Source organism: Tasmannia lanceolata, unplaced genomic scaffold (genome assembly GCF_043159265.1).
Source record: "Tasmannia lanceolata isolate RefF3 unplaced genomic scaffold, GAP_Taslan_0.1 ptg000011l, whole genome shotgun sequence".
Lineage (NCBI taxonomy): Eukaryota > Viridiplantae > Streptophyta > Magnoliopsida > Canellales > Winteraceae > Tasmannia > Tasmannia lanceolata.
Window position 1 is genome coordinate 14,453,595 of NW_027518688.1, and position 22,082 is coordinate 14,475,676.

General features: G+C 38.3%; 1 protein-coding gene across 1 annotated transcript; it reads left to right on the plus strand.

Annotated features, from left to right (window-relative positions):
* Positions 1-15,572: 15,572 nt before the first annotated feature.
* LOC143886461 (uncharacterized) lies at positions 15,573-21,627 on the plus strand. The gene is made up of 2 exons (XM_077390434.1): positions 15,573-16,213; positions 19,638-21,627. The coding sequence occupies exons 1-2, from the start codon at positions 16,051-16,053 to the stop codon at positions 21,380-21,382; spliced, it is 1,908 nt and encodes a 635-aa protein (XP_077246549.1). The 5' UTR covers positions 15,573-16,050; the 3' UTR covers positions 21,383-21,627.
* Positions 21,628-22,082: the final 455 nt, after the last annotated feature.

Consider the following 22,082-nt stretch of genomic DNA (forward strand, 5'->3'; position numbering starts at 1 on the left):
GCTATTACCACCATAGCCCAGGCCACATCACTGATCAATGCATAGCCTTGAACTATGTGATCTAGAAGCTGATTGATGGGAAAAAATTAGCATTTCAGCAGAGGCCGAACGTCGTCAATAATCCTATGCCGACTCATGCAGTACCGCCACCGGCCAATGCTTGAGACAACCCAGGGTTCAAAGAAGCACAGGTCCAGTTGCAGTGAAGAAGGGGGTTGAAAGTACCAGGCGCCTTTGCCGAGCCTCCAAAGCCAGACCTTTGTAGCGTTTAAGGTTAAAGTTTCAGTCATTTACTATTTTGTGTTGAGTCGGTCAATATATTAGTTCAGAAATTAAGTCTAGTCTTACAAGGTTATAGAGTCAACACCTAATCGGGGTGAGTCTTTTTCTGCATTTATTTTCAAGTCCAAAAATTGTGAATCTTGAGCATGTTCAGGATAGGTTATCATTTATAGTGTCTTTCAATTAAATAAAATTTGCTTCCCAATAATGTTTCAGTGATTGCTTATGATCTTAATAAGTAAAAATGAGACTCCCTCCTCAAATGAGGAAAAAGATACCGACGAAACACCCCTTGATTAGCAGCATATGTTCAAACAAGAGGAGGAGCGTCGGGCCCAGCCTCTTAAAGAGGAAATTGAAATGATAAACATTAGCACGGAAATTTTAATCCGGTAAATGCCAATTGGAAATGCATTACCCTCCAAAAGAGCGCAAAATAAACTCATTTCGAGGATAAGAAGATTATCTAGAAGCGCTATAACCTATACCAGGGGAAAGACATAGCTAGAAAGCTAAAGAGAATGAAGGAAGTGAGAGACATATACTATACAAGGGGTATGGATTGGAAACAACTTTTATATCTCCAGTCAATGACCCTAGTTCCCAAATTCATAATATGAAACCAACAAATTCATGATAAGAGTTCACGAGCAAGTATTGAAAAGCGATCGTCAAATATCAAAAGTTACCGATTCATAAATAGAGGATGTTAAAGAACAAGTTTCGCTCCATCAAAGTCAAAAGTGCATATCAGAATCTTAAAAGAAGAAGACCAGCTATCTCTTACCTGGAAATGCCGTCAAACTCTGTGAAAAAAAAATAATAAAGAAAATTTATCAACCTAGATCATTCCAAACCTGAACATTGGAAGGCCTCTTTTGGCCGAACAAATCCCAAGTTCATGACCCAGTGTGAAAAGGAATACCCTTTTTGCAAACCCCTGGGCCTGAATAATATTTTCTTTCAAAACCCATTATACTAGGGGCATCAGCCCCGAACTACACGAGACCCGATCCCTACACTAGGGTACGTAAGCAGCTCGGTCAAACCGAGTTTGGTCATTTCAAAAGAAAAAATTCAATAATTTGAAAAAGAAGAAAAGAGATAGTCAATCAATCAAAAGAAAGAAGTCAATCGAAAAAAAAAATAGAGTCAATCAAGAAAAAAAAATATCAGTTTACCTTCAAACTGAGGGCATCTGCCCTGAACTACACGCGACCTGATTCCTACACTGGGATACGTAGGCAACCTATTTACAGGTTCGGTCGAAATTTTTACAAAGCCATAAGCCTTTATTTTTAAAAGCCCATCCTACCTATAAAGTCCTTCCGGTGTTCAGAATCAAGGATTTAGGTCCCAATGCAAAAAATGAAACAAAGAAAAAAAGAAAAAAAAAGAGTTTGAAGATCTGCTAGACTGAAAACCTAAAATACCAGTCTAGGCAAAATTTAAGATCATTCCCTTGCTAAGTTGAAAACCCGAAAGGGCGGCTTAGGCAAAAACTAAGGGGATAGCCTGCTGAGTTAAAAACCCAAACGGGCGATTCAGGCAAAAGTTAAGGTCAAAGGGTCCGCCAAGTTGAAAACCTGAAAATGGCGACTTGGTCATGGTAGGAGAAAATATCCAAAAAAGCTATATCCAGCATCAAGATCGAGGATTCAAGAAGTTCAAGCAGGCACACTTTGCATCCTCAAAACTAGGGGCATAAGACCAAGCAATCCAAGGAGTGGTAATCAAATCCTTGGAGTATTACTGTTTTAAAAGGAGAATTCCAGTGTTTATCAATTGTAAAATTACTCTTTGAAAGGCCAGACCTACTAAACAAAATGTTAACTAAGTCAGAAGCATCACTTTGAGTTGGTCTAGTCAGTCCATCCATTTCATTCTTTTAGAAATCCTCGATTATTCGAATAGTGTCTTTTACCAGATTTCCCCTTTGAATAGAGTCGGTCATTGTCTTTGAGTCCAAAGGTCGCAACTATCTTGGTGAAAGAGGTAAGGCGTCAGCTTGTCTGCAATTGCACTTGAGCCATACAAATCTTGATAGAAGAACTTCATGAGTTGTCATATGAAAGATTCGGTTTAACCAAGCCACTTCAGAAAGAATTTAGAAGCAGAACGTCAGAAGACACAGTTTTTATAAGAAGATCATATCCCAGAAAGGCACAATAGGCTTGAGAGAGTCCCATACGTGACGATGGTTGGACCGATTCCTCAGCAAGATGAAACATTAAAATTTAGAATTTCTTTCCAGCGTATTGCATACCATTACCGTCGAGAAACGTTTGTCAAAATACCTGCCAGAAAAAATTCCCACCTTCAAATTTCAATACCAAGAGAGCCATTGTTCTAGATTACCAGTTCAGGTATTTAGATCATGGTTTCAATTATGAATACCAAGAATCTCCAGTAATGAAGACCAATGGTCTGTAGGCAGCAACCTCTTCTTAAAAGTTCCTGAAAGCATTCTTAGCAATTCTCGTAAGTCATATTTCATCATTTCTTCTCTAGAGATAAATGTCAATAGCCATTGCATTTAGTTCCTGATATGTGTTGTCTCATCATTCGTTTAAATTTTGGTCCTCCACAATATCTATTTGTCCTCGAATCCAATTTCACACATCTAAAGTTCATCAATTTTCAAATTTATCAAATTCAAGTTCATGCTCAAATCTTAAAGTTCAAGTTCATTTCAAATCATCAACTCAAGTCCATTTCAAATTTCCAAATTCAAGTTCATTTCAAATCATAAACTCAAGTACATTTCAAATTTCTAAATTCACGTTCATTTCAAGTCATCAAATCAAGTTCAGATTAAATCCATCTTCCTTTTCTTTTCAGAGAAAAAGCGAAAGTGCCTCTGGATTGAAATTCATCTTTCATTTTCTTTTCAGAGAAAAAACGAAAGTGCCTCTGGATCGAAAATTCATTTTTCTTTCTTTTCAGAGAAAAAGCGAAAGTGCCTCTCGATTGAAAATTTCTTTCTTTTCAGAGAAAAAGTGAAAGTGCCTCTGGATCGAAAATTCATTTTCATTTCTTTTCAGTGAAAAAGCGAAAGTGCCTCTGGATTGAAAATTCTTTTTCCTTTCTTTTCAGAGAAAAAGCAAAAGTGTCTCTCGATTGAAAATTTCTTTCTTTTCAGAGAAAAAGCGAAAGTGTCTCTGGATCGAATTTCATCTTCCATTTCCTTTTAGAGAAAAAACAAAAGTGCCTCTAGATAGAAATTCATCTTCCTTTTCTTTTCAGAGAAAAAGCGAAGGTGCCTCTTAATCGAAATATTCTTCTCTCTTTTTGTTTAGAGAAAAAGCGCAAGAGCCTCTAAACCAAAAAGATTCTTTTTTCTGCCCTAGAGAAAAAGCTTGGTGCCTCTATGACAGAGAATTTCATCAAGATAATCCGATTTCTCAATATTCTAGGACTTCGTCTAGGGTCTTGCATTAGGAAGCATTAAGCATATGTTTGCATTGCATTAATGAATCTTTTGTTGATTAAAGCTACGCAAAATCGCTCTGTCACTTTTGCTTTGGTATTCGGGGACTACGTCATCTCTACCAAAGAGGGGCATCTTAGACACCCCCATTTTGCTACGCTTTAGAAAGCAAAAGATTCGGTAGTTTCATCGAGTCTTGAGTCGGTCTTCCATATTAGATTAGGTATTCTTGCATTTTAGGGTGAATTTCACCTCATTTTAGGAGTTTTGAAGTTGATTCGCAATCCTGAAAGTCTGTAGAGGGTTCCATTGGCCTCCGGAAAATGAATAATCAAGTTTTCAATCAAGTTGGAAAAACTGCTCTTTTTGGGTTTCTCAGGGTTTCCCTCATATTTGCCTATTTTTGCACCTCGGGGATAATTTGGTCATTTTCAATGTGTTTCATTTGATTTCTAGAGTGTGTTTAAGTGTCACGAGTCATTTCGTGAATTTTGAAAAACCTGCTAAATTTGGAATTTCTCAAGGGTTTCGCTTGATTTGAAAATTTTGTGTGTCGAGGGCATTTTGAGCATTTTCATGGGATTCCAAGTGATCTTATTTGATATCACTCACCAAAATAAGCAAACTTAAAAACTTTCTATTTTTTAGGTTTGACAATGAATACTTTCTATTTTTAACTTTCCCTTTTGGGGGCAATCCAATTTAAGGTCATTTTAGTCGCATTTAGGTGTGTAATGATCAAACATGGGCATTTTGGACCCACGCATATGGGTCGGCCACATAAGTGAGCGCCCCAATGAAGAGACCACATGCAAAAATGTCCAACATGGGATGAGGTGGTTGGTGACATCATATTTGTTTTGAAAAAATAATAAAGAAAGGAAGAGCTATAATTAGAAATTGCTAGTATGGTCAGGTTAGTAAAATAGCCATACCTTTTTACCTTCTCTTCCAAAAAATTTGCATTTATATTTGTTTCTAACGTATCAAAAATATCTACAACTTTCTCGTTTACAAGTTTTCCTTAATCGGCCTCTAAAGAGGTCAAACACGAGCTCAAACATTGGGTAGCCCTCTTTAGACGAAAATCACTCATAAAAGCTGGTTTCCTATGTGAGAAGGCTTCTAGATTGATTTTGAAGGATCTCAATGCGTAATGTAGCATTGGTTAGCTTACAAGAAATAAGATTTAGAAATAAGTTCAATATGAAAATCAAAGAATGAGAAAGTCAAAGCACAAATTGGAAACAAACCAAAAAGATAGAGCTAACATTGGAAACTTCCAAATTCACTCAAACCTAGTCTTGTGCCTATAAAATCAACCCACTCATGGCTTTTCTTCTCTTGAAAAGACATCCCACCTTGTCTTCCCCCTCTAGAAAATTTCTTCCCCCATTGTGGTGTTCTTGATCATCTTCAATTACTTGTTTTTCTTCAAAGCACACTTGGATTTCTTCGTCTCTTCTTCAACAAACGTCAAAACCGGATTATATTGGGCGATCTTTGGGGTTTTCTTTTGCGTATACAAGGTGTGACAAAGCGTATATCTTGGATTTACACACCTTAGAGACAAAGAAAGTGATTAACGGTTAGTATCTTGTTCTATGTAATCTGTAACTAGCAACATGTTAGAGGTGTCTTTTCTTTATTTTCTTCATGAATTTTTGTAGAGAATTTCATGAGAGGTTGTCGTGCATAATCTAATATGACTTATAATGGGTCAATTTACTTCATTACTGATTTTGGTGGAAGAAGAACCATGTTACATGTGAAAAATTGGATGTTTAACCAATTAAGGTTTTAAGTAGTCTTTGAATCGATTTACAAAGCAAGTATTTCAAATCTAAGGATTTTTCGTAAAGTTATATTTTCTAAGTTTCAATTGGATTTAAAAAACACTATAAATCTGAAAGTTCCAATAGAATTTATTTATATTGACGGCTCCCTGTAAGACAAGCGTAGTTAACCTAGGATGTAGAACCCACCTGCATTAGTTTAGGGAGTGTCTTGTACTTAGATAGGGCCATATAGTATCTTAGATGGAGTCCTAAGATAAAAAAAAATCTACTCAACTTGAACTAAATAATCTCTCTTAAACTGTCAAGACAGTCAGTCCAGTCTAGATCGGTGTCCTAGATGTCTTAGGCATGTATCTTAGTTTAGGCCACCGAACTACGTCGACTTTGATCCCAGTAAGGCTTCGGTACGTAGGCAGCTTGGATGCTTGATGGCATATCAATCACGAGTTGGCCTCACACACAATGAGCGGGGTTTTTTAGGGTAATTTTTATTTTCTTTCATCATTTAAAACCTTAAATTAAAATTAATTAAATCACTTAGGACTTTTTCCCAAATTAGAATTTTAGGAGAACTTTCACAAAGATTGAATCCAAACGAATTAAGAAAATCAAGATACACATTAGGAAATACATTGAAATTAGATCTTAGGATGCATGTCATATAGTTCGCACATTAATATAGAGTTAAATGAGCCATTTAAAAGAAATTCAAGAGAGTTAACTTTTGGAATTGAAGACCGGATTATCGGGCAAGAATGGTGCATATGGGGTAGCTCCCCATACCTTCCATTCTCGTAATCAGATAACGAATCTAGATTTCTGGTCAATTATATGTCCTAGATCTCTTATCTAGGTGGCGACTCTGTCATTCTCTTTTGCGTGAAATTCGGATTGCTTTAGTGATCCCAAGTTCACGGAAAAGATGAATTAAATCAATAATAATAAATAAAACGACACACGTCATTCGCGTGGGTACGAGAGACCAAGAGAGAAGGAGGCGGGTCACGCACCGCGCCCCTCTCGCGGGATCGGGTCCCACACCCCTTTTTTATTTCCTGCAATCTAATTAGGGACCAAAAGAGAAGTTAGGATAGAGAAAGGGAAGTGATATTTTCCCCCCTCTTACGGATAAAATACCCCCCTTCAACGTTATCCGTTGAGTTTTAAAGGAAAAGAAAAACCTTAAAGAGGGTGAATTTATCCTTAATCAGTTAACCATTCTCACGGAAACCATAAAGGGGGGGATTTTATCCATTTGGGGCGGGGGGGCATATCATTTCCCTAACAAAATTGCTTCAATTTTGTAGATGTACCCTTCCATAATATGGTTCCCCATACCGACACCATATATGTCAATCACATGTATAGTGGAGATGGAAGAAGACACCACGCATGGAATTCCTAGCCAATGCGTGGGGTTGTTTTGATGCATGGAAAATCTTCCCCTTGGAAAATGAATTTTTCAACTTTGGAACTTTGATAAACTCGTTAACATGGAAAGTTTTCTCCAAAATCTATCATTGAATTTTTCCTAATTATTTTTAAAGCCCACTGGAAAACATGAAAAAAAATTATTTTGGAAAAGGTTTCTATGAAGATGGGTTAGCTAAACACAGGAAACTCATTTTTCATGTCAACAAAATTCCAAGAAAAATTTCCCTTGTATCCAATCGACCCCTTGTATTCTAATAATCCAAAAGGTTTGAAATGACTAACGCCATGTGCCAACCGTGAATTTTTTTTTCCAAGAAATATTAGTTTATCACGTGGTGAGAGGTTTAGCGAGGGTGAGACGACGGATTTTAAAGGGGCTAAAAAAATCGTTAAAAGATAATTGTATTTTGAGTGAAGTTTTCTTTTTCCCTTGCTTTTTTGGCCTTTTCTTATCCTCTCTCCAGTCCCTCTCAGGTCTCTGTCTCTCTCGTCCTCCCTCATCATTGGGTAAACAAATAGTCCATGGAAAATAAGTTCGCTGTTTCTAAACATGGTCTAAAGGTAATTGTTTTGTGTTTTATTTGTAAACATGGTGAGGTATTGGCAGCAAAACAAAACTTGGCTACAAGCAAACCTCATAATCATCGATTCAATAAGATCTTAAATACCATGATATAATGTCAGACCATTAGTTCCCAGCGAACCCATCAAACAGTTGTAGCCTGCCCAACAAAATAAACAACCACAATCACTCCTCAACTTATGCTACAACAGATCTTATAAACTTCTTATCGATGTCAAATGGTGATGAAAGTGGCCCCCGCTGACCCAACTGCCTCTTAGGCAATCCATTAATTTTAAGAAAAAATTGGAAAAAAATAAAGAAAATGAGTTAGCTAAATAATAGAAAACTCTTTTTTCCATTAAAAATATTCCAAAAATCCTATTACCGAATCAACCTACTCCATATCATTGTTTTAAATACCCACCAAAATCCAACATGAAACGACTGGAATGTTTCTGTTTTCATCATCACAGCAAATAACACTAAAATCAATACGCATACAAAAACCAAAATCGTAGATGCATTAGTGGTATACTATATAAGATGTTTTATATATGAGTAAATGGTTTGTGAGCAACTGCTCAGATAAGCTTATCAGAGCAGAGCTCACAAACCATAGGGCGCCACATTTTTTGCGAGATCCAAAGCATTCATTTGGAAGGCCCTTCTACGGTAGGGTGTGTACCAAAAATCAGATCAATAGAATCATCCTAACCCAATCAGAGGTGGAGGGGGAAATGGACAGACACTGTGTGTCCATGTTCCTACCCATTTTTTCACTCGACAAATGGCAGGGTTAGGATGATCCTATAGGGCTGATTTTTGGTACACACCCTATCCATGGAAGGGCCTTCCAAATGAATGCTTTGGACCCCCCAAAAATGAGGGGCCACATGTGTTTGTGAGCTCCTGCTCAGATAAGCTTATCTGAGCAGCTGCTCACAAACCATTTCATCTTTATATATATATATGTTGTAAATACCTGAATTGTCCCCTTTTAAAAATTCGTTCCCCTCTAAAAATGAAGGGCATTTTTGTTCATGTGAATTAGACTAAAATTAGGGTTTCTTTAAGAAAGCCTATAAATACACATCTTAGAAGAACTTTAGAGCCATCAAGAAAATCCTACCTCATTTTCTATAGCCCCAAGAGAGGATTTCCGTTAGAAAGAAGGAGGACAAGTTTTGGAAGAAGAAAGTAAAGAACAAGGTAAGAACTATGTTCTTCTTTGGGTTATGTTTTTAGAAACCCTAAAATAAGGATTAGGTGATCTCGAAAAGATAAAAGTGAAGGTTTTGATTTTGTTTAAGATGTGTTCAAGGATTGACCTTCGATTCCTTAGGGTTCGCTTTGTTCCAGAATCCCTAACGAATCTAGGATCGGATCGTCTTGACTTTTTAGAAGTTTTGGCCTTCAAGGATTTAAAGTACAAGTTTAGAAATTTTTTTGATAATTATGTGTATTGATTCGGAGCTTAAAATTGGGTTTAATGGATTTCTCTCGTCGATACGAGTCCAACGGATCCAACCACGCGCGAATCGGAGCTAAAACGAGAAAGCTATGGCCTCTTGAAGTTTCTGGGACGAATCTGAAATTTTTGTAAAAAATGCAGTTTGGGACCTCCGGACTTCCGAAGGGGTACCAGTAGATAAGATTCGAGACCTTCGGACTTCCGAAGGGTTGCCAGCAGAATTACCCTGACATGTTGTGGAACTAAGCAATAACACGCTTTTTGGACCCGTGGGCAGTCGGGGTTAAAATAACTTGCTTTGTCGACCCGTGGGCAGTCGGAGTGAAAATAACTTGCTTTTTGGACTAAGCCGATAATCTCAAGGTGGTATCGTACCTATATGAGTTTTCCTTCTGTGACCCTCAAAACCTGTGACTCCCTTCGTTGTGATATTATAAGACATCTTTTATGAACTTTGCTTCTAAGCTATTGCTCTTGTGATTGGCCATGCCTTGTGTAGCTCGTACCTACTTTATTCATCGTTGGCTTTTGATCCTTTGAATATTGAGACTTCCGATGTGATATTGACTCTTGCCCTTATGAACCTTTGTCCCATACTTATTAAACTGTGTTAACCGTTTTACTTGTGGCTTGTATCTTTCCTATAATTGTGAACCTTTCCTTTTGTAGCATGCAATGATCCCACTTTTGTAGTGCGTTATTATGTACTGACCTTTTTAACTGACTGTGGTTATATTAATATTTTCAGAGTTTGATCCTTGTGGAGTTGGTGAGGAGGCGCAGAAGTGATCTCTGATTTATGATTTTCGTTATCTTTAGTACTTTTACATTCTTTTGACAGTAAGTATTGTTAGGATTATTGAGACTGTGTCATTTGATTCTATACCTTGATTATTATGGGATTATGGGTTAGATGAGAGAAGTTGAGATTTTAACAATGGATTGATGTAAGACTTTTAAGTTCAGTTATTAGATTATTACAAATGGTTTTAATTATTGTTGTGCTAGCCTTGTATGCTTGTGAAGCTTGCTTTGCAGGTGTACGGCATTGTCGCACCCTTAAGCCTTGTGTTGTGAATATGAATGTGTGAGTGTGGGACCCGATCCCGCGAGAGGGATGAGGCGCGAGCCGCCACACTCTCTCTTGGTCTCTCGTACCCACACGAATGGCGTGTGCTTTTTATTATTGATTTTAATTACCCAACCAAGCAGGCAGCAACCAATCCATAGGGTACAAACAAACATGCAACCCAGTACCCATGAGGGCAGGGGTAAGCCGCCGAGCCTAGCAAGGTGTGATTTAATTCATCTTTTCCGTGAACTTGGGATCACTAAGGCAATCTGAATTCCACGCAAAAGAGAGTGACAGAGTCGCCACCTAGATGAGGGATCTAGGACCCATAATTGACCAGAAATCTAGACTTGTTACCTGGTTACGAGAATGGAAGGTATGGGGAGTTACCACCACATGCATCATTCCTGTCCGATAATCGGTCTTCAATTCCAAAAGTTAACTCTTTTGAATTTCTTTTAAATGGCTCATTTAACTCTATATTAATGTGCGAACTACATGACATGCATCCTAAGATCTAATTTCAGTGTAATTCCTAAATATGTATCTTGATTTTCTTAATTTGTTTGAATTCAATCTAAGTGAAAGTTCTCCTAAAATTCTAATTTCATGGAAAGTCCTAAGTGATTTAATTATTTTTAATTTAAGGATTAATATACAAAACCCCACCACTTATGTGTGGAGCCGACTCGGGCTTGGTATGCCACTCAAGTATCCAAGTTGCCTACGTATCCCAGCCTCACTGGAATCAGAGTCGATCGTAGTTCGGTGCACCTGAACTAAACTACTTATGCCTAACTCATCTAGGATACCGATCTAGACTGGATTTACTGTTTTAACAGTTTAAGAGAAATTATTTAGTTCAAGTTGAAGATTTTATTATCCTAGGACTTCATCTAAGATATTATATGGTCCTATCTAAGTGCAAGACACCCCTTAGACTAATGCAGGTGAACCTACATCCTAGGCAACTAGGCTTCTCCTATGAGAAAAGTGAGGTGACTAGTGTGACCAGATCTATGGCACGATTGATATCCATAGCAAACGGCCGTGATGAGGCTGGACTTCTAACTCTATGACACCCTAAAACCTAGAACACGACATGACATAAGTGTTCCTAAAGTGGGCTCTAAAGGTTCTTACGATGGAGACCCCAATCCAACGGTTCCGAAAGACATGGGGTAAATTGATTCAATTTGTTGAAGTTAATGATTTTCAGTTCCTTAAAGGTTTCCGAATCCTAAAATCTAAGGAATACCAGAGGCTCTACGGTTGGCAAATTTCAGCCTTGAGTTGCATCCATGGAAGGGCATCGCGCTCTCAATCCTTGTATAATTTAACACATAAATTATAGTATATTATTGCCTGGCATGATTCTCAGAATTTTCGTGGACAGTGGACCTCGGAGTAAACAACATACTATAATTTACATGCTCAAATTATGCATGAACGAACACAATTAGTATACGATTATGAATGCGATCTCGGCAATTAAACTATCGCAGCATAGTCAATTTACAAAGGGAATCTATAACCTCTAGAGTTTCTGTTTCAAACAATTTTAAGGTTAAATATATGATGAAAAATTAGAGTTTTCTGAAAGTTTTCACAGACTTTTGTGTTGATTTGCTATTAAGTTGTGATTTATTAACATTAAGACCAGATTGCTAGGATTACACAGTAACCCTAAGTAATCGAACTCTAAATTCATTGTCACTTTTTCAGTAACAAGATATGAATGAGGTTAGACTACTGGCAGAGTTTGCTATCAATATTTGAATTTCTAAAATTTGGGTCAGATTACAAATTAACAAATCAACTCATAGCATACAAATCTCAAATCAAGTAAAACTATTACAGTATAGATAGAATCATGGTATTAAACTACTGTAAAAATTTCAAAAGTGTCAATCAAGACATGCTATTCTCATTCCACATTGCTTTTTTAGAAGAAAACTTTTTTAAGCAATCATTCCTCTTTTCCTTTTTCCTTCTTTTCTTTTTTTTTATTCTTTTTATTTTTCTTTTAACAAATATGATGTCACCATTGTGACATCATCAAGGTTGGGTGCTCAACTCATGTGGGTCAGCCATGTGGGATACCCACCATGGTGGTCGACACATATGGGTGAACCCACATGAGCTCCATCTTGGCGGGCTTTAGCCCAATGGGCCATTTCACACGGGTTTCGGGTTTTTCCGTAAAATTTTAATAAAATCTTTCTAAATTCAACATTCTATATATAGACCCAACCCATTTGACAATTATGGTAAATCTCCTAAAGAGAAAAATGCCCCTATTTGACTGTTAGACATCCAAATGCGACCAAAATACCCTCAAATTGGTTCACTCCTAAAGAAAAAAATTAAAAATGGAAAGTCTGTGGTCAAACTTCAAAAATAGAAACTTTCAAAATTGGGTCCTTTCGGTGAGCAATATTAAACAGGATCATTTGGTATCCCCTGAAAATACCCAAAATGCCCTCAACACTTAGAATTTTCAAATTAAGCAAAACCCTTGAGAAATTCTAAATTCAGCAGGTTTTCCAAAATTCAAGAAATCATTCATAATCTCTCAGACATATTTCGGAGATCAAAAGAATTACACAGGAAAAAACCAAATTACCTCGAGGTGCTAGAATTTGGCGAGACTAGGGAAAACCCTCAGAAATTCCAAAAATAGCAGATTTCCGAAACTTTATGAACGGACTCAAGATTTCTTAGACACAACTTAGGGACCAAATATGTTATATTGAAAATGTCTAAAATACCCCCAAAGTGCAAGACTAAGAGAAAATCTTGAGAGATCTAAATTTAGTAGGTTTTCCAAATCTTACGAAATTACTCCTAATCCGTACCCTCGAGATGGTTTTGGATATATGAGAAATGATTGAAACATCCATAAGATGATGAAAATGTGGAAACCCCATGAGTTTCTAAAAATAACAGCTTTTTCAAAATTCATGTAATCGCTCAAGATCTCTCGAACACAACTCGAGGTTCAAATGGGACACATCAGGAATGAACAAAATACCCCTGTGGTGCAAAATAGGCAAAAATGAGGAAAACCCTGAAAATTCTAAAAATAGTAGGTTTTTTCACTTGCTTGAAAACTTGATTTTACATCTTTCGGAGGCCAAAGGAACCCCCTAGAGACCTTCAGGATCGCGAATCAACTTCAAAACTCCCATAATGAGGTGAAATCTACCCTAAAATGCATGGATACCTAATCTAATGCTGAATACGGACTCAAGACTCGATGATACTACCGAATCTTTCTCTTTTTAAAGCGTAGCAAAATGGGGGTGTCTACAGTGAGTGTGGCTTGGGGGCGTGACATGGGGGCGTAACATATATATATATATATATATATATATATATATATATATATATATATATATATATATATATATATATATAGAGAGAGAGAGAGAGAGAAAAAAAAAGGGTTCCTGAGGTGGCGCTATCGCTACTTTATTTGAGGTGACGCTCACAAAACATAGGGGGGCCCACTTTGTTTGGATGATCCTAAGCATTCATTTGATAGGCCCTCACATAGATAAGGTGCCCACAAACAATCAACTTCATAGGATCATCCTAACCCTTCCATTTTTGGAGGTTAAAATGGATGGGTATAAACCTCCACAAATGGAAGGGTTAGGATGATCCTATGGACCTGATTTTTTGTGGGCACCCTATCTATGTGAGGACCTATCAAAAGAATGCTTTGGATCATCCAAACAAAGTGTGAGCGCCACCTCAGGAACTGTTTATATATATATATATATATATATATATATATATATATATATATATATATATATAGAGAGAGAGAGAGAGAGAGAGAGGAAACTATTGGTGCGCTTAAGCTCACCAACCTTATGGTACGCTTAAGCGCGCAATCACATGGGTCCCACATTTTCTGTGGTGATCCAAACCATTCATTTGCAAGGTCCTTAGAATCATCCTAGCCCATCCATTTTTGGAGAATCATCCTAACCCATCTACAAATCTGCCCAGTTTTGTCCTCCACAAATGGAGGGGTTAGGATGATCCTATGGAGCTGATTTTTGGTAAACCCCCTATCTACGATAGGACCTTGCAAATGAATGGTTTGGATCACCACAGAAAATGTGGGACCCATGTGATTGGGCGCTTAAGCGCACCATAAGGTTGGTGAGCTTAAGCGCACCAACAGTTTCCTCATATATATATATATATATATATATATATATATATATATATATATATATAGAGAGAGAGAGAGAGAGAGAGAGAGAGAGAGAGAGGGAATAGAGTTCCTGAGGTTAACCTCATATAAGCTTATATGAGGTGGCGCTCACAAAACATAAGGCGCTCACTTTGTTTGGATGATCCAAACCATTCATTTGCAAGGCCCCATCATAGATAGGGTGTGTACCAAAAATCAGCTCCATTGGATCATCCTAACCCCTCCAAAAGTGGAGGCAAAATGGGCAGATTTGTGGGCAAAAAGTGTCTATCCATTTTGCCCTCCACTTTTGGATGGGTTAGGATGATCCAATGGAGCTGATATTTTGTACACACCCTATCTATGATGAGGCCTTTCAAATGAATGCTTTGGATCATCCTAACAATGTGGGCCCATTATGTTTTGTGAAACATTTCCCTTAAATAATCATTTGAATTTCATGTGAAATGTGATATGCATTAAATTATCATACATGTGTGACAACACATGTCACTACAAGTTCTATATTATTTAACTATTACAGATGCTTGCCTTACTCATTGGTGGTTTCTATGTATCTAAAAATTCTATCATTTGCACACATTTCTATATATTTATATGATTTTACAGGATTTCTACATAAATTTCCATCCAAAACCGAAACGTTCTATTTCCATGAAAACCAAATTTGAAATCGAAACTAAAATTTTAAACCTTACTCCAGATCACTTTCTATGGTATAATAATCAATGTTTAAAAACTGGGACTGAACTCAGTCAAGGTAAACTCAATGATTTTGACCTGGTCAATTTTTCATCGATTGGGGCGAGCCAAAAGAGTTCCTGATGGACTAGGTAATACCAGATACGGACATGGACAAAAGCTCAGCCAAGATAAAATGGAATCGGGGTGGTCGACTATTAGGTACCTCATCAGTACTACAAAAGCTCCAAAGCTGATGGAACGCATTAGGCTGGGCCCTTTAAACTCTCCCATACCAGGCTGGGTCACCCCTAGTTCCGTTCCCCTACACAGGACAGTAAGATCGACCCAGGGACCTTTTAAGAGTGAAATAATTTCTCCTGGGAAATGATAAATGCGCCCCTTTTCATTACTTGGGACACCCAGCTGCAGTGTACGATGACACTCAGGTCCCTTAAATCCATCACATGTGATGTACACCAGCCTTTTGCAGTCATAGATAAAGTGCAGCTGGGTGTCCCAACTCCCAAGTGATGGAAAGGGGCACATTTATCATTTCCCTTTCTCCTGCTTGAAAATAAATAAACAAGCCCTAACTTCAGCTATGTCAAAAACTCAACCGAAAAAGTCATGCCACTTCTATTGAAACAGGTGAGGATGGGGAAAGAGTTTCACAGCTCCTTCATGGACACTTAATCATTACACAATCTTCTACAGAAAAACTCACGTCCTCCTTCCATTTCCAGCCATATCTAAAGGTACAAATTCATCAATTTCAATTTTCAGAAGTTTGGAGTTGATATTTATAGGTGGAATTTATGAGAGGAAGTAGTAGGTATAGGAAAGTAGGGGCAATAAGAAAAGATGGGGGAGATGCAACTTGAAACTTGCAGCATTGAATGAAGATAAATGGCCTTTGATCGAAAAAATTGGTGGCATTAGCCTTACCCTTATGCCAGTATGGGACCTATCTGCATGTGAAGCTTTTAAGAGCAGTGTCGGCAAGTTCTTTGTGCTCTTTATATATAGAGGACAATGAGATTTTGACCCTTAACTGTTCTTTTCTTTTGGGTTCCCCTATAGCAATGCGGGCTCTCCTGGCCATTTTGGCCTTATGGGCACTGCTTTTGGTGGGTTTTTGTTGTGATGCTGCTGAGTACAAGAACCAGAAGTCTGTGGTTGTGGTGGGTGTTGGAGAATGCAAGGACTGTGTAGAGAAGAATATTGAGAGGAGCAAAGCTTTCTCAGGTATGAAATAACACTGTTTTGTAGGTTTGTTTTGTGATGGGTTTTGCTTGTTATTCACAAACTCAAAGAAAGCTTGTTGGGTTTTGATTATTATCCACAAATTCACGGAAATTTTGTTGGATTTTGCTTGTTATCTACAAATTCACCCAAAGCTTTGCTGGGTTTTGCTTGTTATCCACAAATTCTCCGAATGCTTGTTGGGTTTTGCTTGCTATCTACAAATTCACCGAAAGCTTACCGTTTTTTCCGTGGGAGGACCTATTCTGTTTTTTTTTTTTTCTTTTTCTTTTTAAATTTTCTGATTTCATCATTGGGATAATGCTTACATTACGAGAGGATTGGGGCCATTTTTGGTGTTTTCAAGAAGGGCCACGTATGTCTTCAACATGAAAATGAAGGGATTTTCAAATTTTAGCTAACAAAAAGGAGGTGGAAATGCAGTCATTTTAAAGGGAAAAAAACGTATAGGACATGGAAATTCGCTTCGGATCTCTTAGTTTTGATCCTGTAAAAGCTCAAATTCGGATAAGATCCACTTATGTATAGTCAGGGATCAATTTGGACCCTATTTGAAGTGTTCTTCCAATCCTACTTTCAATATCTAGATCACAATCTATTTTGAATCAGATAATCCGTCGGAGTGTCCCAGTCCTACCCATATTGTACACAATTAGAATTTTTGATTTGCTGCCCCCATTATTATTGTTTCTCTGCACTGTTTATTGAGTCGAATTAATCTTTTAGCTGTGACTAATCTAAACATTGAAGTAAAATAATTCGTTCAAACAATAGAATTAATCTAAACTGCATACACATGTATATCTAGCTAGCCATCTCTAGGGTTAAGTTAGTGCCTGACTGGTTAGTACCAAGGTTTTTAATTTCAGTTTTGGTTTCAGGTTCGGTCGCCACAGAAATGGGAACATTTCCCATTTCTGTTTCGGTGGAAATCCTATAAAATAAACAAAAGTTTGGTTTATGTAGAAATCCTATAAAATAACAACAATGTATGGTAACATATGCAGATTATAGAAGTTTAAGATGAAACTTCAGGAAAAGTTAGAATAAGCACAAATGCACACTTGGAAACTATCACATAAGCAAAACAACCATCGATAATAGTTTAACAAGATCAAACACTTGGTGACATGAACTGTCGCACATGTTTGACAATTCAATACATACCACATTTCACATGTAATTCATATAAATACTTATACATAATACATATACCACATTTCACATGCAATTCTTACACATATACTTATAAAAAAAAAGGGGCGGCCCAGTGCACAAGGCTCCCGCCATTGCAAAGTCTGGGGAGGGCTAGATGTATACAGCCTTACCCTTGCTTTGCAAAGAGGCTGTTTCCGTGACTTGAATGAGTGAGCACCGGGTCACAATGAAGCAACCTTCCCGTTTTGCCAAGGCTCGCCCAAATATATGTAATAATTCTTACTCATATACTACCACCAATACTTACAGTTTTGGTTTCGGTATAGATTTCAATTTCAATAATGCATTTTTGTGGAGATGGAAACATAAAGATTTCGGGTGTTGCGTGTCGGTTTCAAATATGGAAATGCAAAACCATGTTTTGTACATTGTTTTGCGAAGATCCAAGAGAGAAGAATGAAACGAGAGAGAGAGAGAGAGAGAGAGAGAGAGAGAGAGGAAACTAGTTTTGACTAGAAATTTTTTTTGATAAAAGTAAGGCGATGATATTTTCCACCCCCTGCATTACGCATGCGCCCCCCTCATAACGTGATTCGACATCAAAAAGCGTTAAATTTTTTTTACTAGAAATTTCATGTCAAATCATGTTATAAGGGAGCCATGCCTAATGCAGGGGCAGTGAAAATATCATCTCCCTAAAAGTATCCTTCACAAATACTCTTTCATTTATAATATGTATAGTATTTTCGTACTTCAAATAAAACCTTGCTCACGGGATCCTTTGGATGTAGAAATTGGACTCGTTGTCTCCCATCGTAGTCGCCCACTATTGTTGTAATTCCATTGGCCTTTTTGGTTTCCTTGAATTCAATAGGGCCTGCTTCAATGGCATATATTTATTTAGAAGTCAATGGTATACATATCATTTATGGTTCCCTATTTGTTCTGACAAATAGCTGGTATACAAAGTATTTCTCAACTCATTGAACATTTTGAAATTTTCAAAATGTTCAACTTTTTGAAAAATAAATCTAAAAAGTCCCTAATGGTTACAAACTTTTCCTGCAATTACTTACTACGGTCATGATTTTTTGTCCAAGAAATTATCAGCCCTAGGCTATGTTTGGCAGCCATGAAATTCTTTTTTCACGGAGTACTAGTTTGTCCAGTGGTGGAAGAGGGACAAGGACGGTGAGAGGGGAGAAGGCATGAGTTAGGAGTGGGCGAGGGGCTGAAAAACAGGGAAAAGAAAAACTGTACTCAAAATAGAGTTTGTTTTTTCCTATTTTTCAGTCACTTTGCACCATATCAATTCTCTCCCTCTCCCACTCTCACCACTCGTTATCCCTGGCGGTTTGCTCACTATATGGACTGAGATCTTGGATAGAGTGGAGGGCTCCTCTGTTATATTTCAGTATGTATATAAGAAGATCGATTGGCAAATAGTGAACCCGACAGGTGCTAGGGGTCTCTAGGGTGGCTTTGGAAACTTTTGAAACCCCCCGGGGTTGTACTGTGAGCTTATTTTTGTTGTTTCCTTTGTATTGTTCTGGTCATCTTGATTGCGGGGTTATTTTTGTTGTTTCTTTGTATTGTTTTGATCATCTTGATTGCCGGGTTCTTCCCGTGTCTTTTTCTCATTAATTTAATTCTTAGTCATTCAAAAAAGGAACTGGACAAAAAAACACATTATTAGATTTTAGGATTCAATGCTTCTGGAGATATCAAGATCCAAAATGAGGCCCAGGAAGTGAACAGTTCAGATCAATCAAATGTGAGACCCACTATATTGTAGTGGGGTGCGCCCTACTAAAGCATTTCTCACTTACGTAATATTTAGGGGCTTATTGGAAATATTGCCTTGATTAAGGTTGGTAGTTGATGATTAAGACTAAATAGATGCAAAAGTCAATAATGCCCTTAGGGCATGCAAAAAAACCTAAGGAAACGTTATCAATACTATCAATACTACGTTGTTTTGAAAATAGAAGTAGTCACTTTCTGAAACAATTCTATCATTGCTTGTTGATAGTCTTTAACAGGGGATTAGAAAATTATAAATGATTAACTAAGACCAACTCTAACAGCTTAAGCTTTTGGAGTAATTGGTTGTTTCTCAAGTCATGTGTGTGTCGGAGAGAGAGAGAGAGAGAGAGAGAGAGAGAGAGAGCATATATGTATTCTTTCTTAGAAGTAACAATGGATTAGCTTGACCATAATGCATGGATTGTTCAATTTCCTCATGCAGGGCTCCATGTTACAATTGATTGCAAGGTTGCCGACAGCCAATTCAGGACTATAGGCTCCGGCGAACTTGACAGGGATGGAAAATTCCACGTGAAACTTCCGAACGAGATCATCGACAATGAAGGAAAGCTCATCAACCAATGCTATGCACAACTCCATAGTGCCTCACACAATCCATGCCCAGTGCAGAATGGACTAGAGCCTTCAAAATTAGTTCTCAAATCCAAGGCTGATCAGAAGCACATTTTGGGCACAGCCGGAAAATTAGAATTCGCACCGGAAACATGCACTTCAAAGTTCCTATGGCCGTACTTCAAGTTCCCTCCTCTACCCATTTTCCCATGGCACAAGCCTTTACCCAGTTTCCCTCTCCCACCCTTCAAATCATTCCCTTTCCCTCCAGTTCCAATCTACAAGCCTCCATATGTTCCAATCTACAAGCCTCCAGTTCCAATCTACAAGCCCCCAGTTCCAATTTACAAGCCCCCAGTTCCAATTTACAAGCCCCCAGTTCCAATCTACAAGCCTCCATATGTTCCAATTTACAAGCCTCCAGTTCCAATTTACAAGCCTCCTGTTCCAATCTACAAGCCTCCAGTTCCAGTCTACAAGCCGCCCATTCCAATTTACAAGCCCCCAGTTCCAATCTACAAGCCTCCAGTTCCAATCTATAAGCCCAAGCCACCTCCAGTTCCAGTTTATAAGCCCCCACCAGTTCCAATCTACAAGCCCAAGCCTCCACCAGTTCCCATCTACAAGCCCAAACCACCCCAAGTTCCCATTTACAAGCCCCCGCCAGTTCCAATCTACAAACCTAAGCCACCAGTTCCAATCTACAAGCCCAAGCCTCCAGTTCCAATCTACAAACCCAAGCCTCCACCAGTTCCCATTTACAAGCCCCCGCCAGTTCCAATCTACAAACCTAAGCCACCAGTTCCAATCTATAAGCCCAACCCACCAGTTCCAATCTACAAACCCAAGCCTCCACCAGTTCCCATTTACAAGCCCAAGCCTCCACCAGTTCCCATTTACAAGCCCCCGCCAGTTCCAATCTACAAACCCAAGCCCCCACCAGTTCCCATTTACAAGCCCCCACCGGTTCCAATCTACAAACCCAAGCCACCAGTTCCAATCTACAAGCCCAAGCCACCAATTCCAATCTACAAACCCAAGCCACCAGTTCCAATCTACAAGCCCAAGCCACCAATCCCAATCTACAAACCCAAGCCACCAGTTCCCATTTACAAGCCCAAGCCTCCACCAGTTCCCATTTACAAGCCCCCGCCAGTTCCAATCTACAAACCCAAGCCCCCACCAGTTCCCATTTACAAGCCCCCACCGGTTCCGATCTACAAACCCAAGCCACCACAAGTTCCAATTTACAAGCCCCCACCAGTTCCAATCTACAAAAAACCATGTCCTCCAATCTATAAAAACCCACTTCCTCCTTTGCCTAAGCTTCCTCCTTTCCCCAAAAAGCCTCTTCCTCCATTACCTAAACTTCCTCCTTTGCCCAAAAAACCTCTTCCTCCATTGCCTAAGCTTCCTCCTTTCCCCAAATACCATCTCCCCCCATTGCCTAAGATTCCTCCTTTCCCCAAGAAGCCTCTGCCTCCATTGCCTAACCTTCCTCCAATACCTCCTTACCATGGTTGGCCTCCTCTTCCACCCTTTTTTCCCCATCCCTTCTACAAGCCAAAGTATCCAATCTCCCCTCCAAGCAAAGAGGCAACTCTAAATCCCTAGATTTAAGAACATTAAGAAGCCTTGGTAACATCCACCATTCTCTATCTCCATATAGGGTCTCCTTGTCAAGTTAGTGATGTAATAATGCATGTGAGGGAGAATGTGGTTTTACCTGCTGTATTAGATATGTGAAGTCTTGTAATATTGAATGGTTTTTCATTTTCAGAGCACAATGCAAGCATTTCTTTCTTGTTATAGTGTATGGACTTTGACAATAAAAAAGAGATTGTGTATGGTGTAAACAACAGTTGTGCTCCCCATATCTTGGAGAATTGAATTGATTAAAAAAAATCGCTAGTTATTGAAAAAAAAAATAAAGATCTGATCAAAGCATATTTAGTTAAAGGAAAATTTTCAATGTTGTATCCCTTCAAAGTAAGTGTATAAGATACAAAAGAAGAGATGATGAGAACTAAATACCCAATTAAGCCCAAGAATTCACTCAAGGCCTTTATGATTTTGGGACATGGCCAGTGTATCATACTCTCCACCTCGGTTGGATCGGCCACACCCCCACAAGCCGAGATGATATGCCCAAGATACTCTGGCTCTTGTCGTCCAAAACTGCACTTATTCTTCGTAACTTATAGTTGATGTGTGCTTAGGAGCTCAAAATAAGCTTCAGATGCTGAAAATGTGTATCCTAACCCCTACTGTATACCAAAATATTGTCAAAAAATGAGAATAAGTCTTCTTGTGT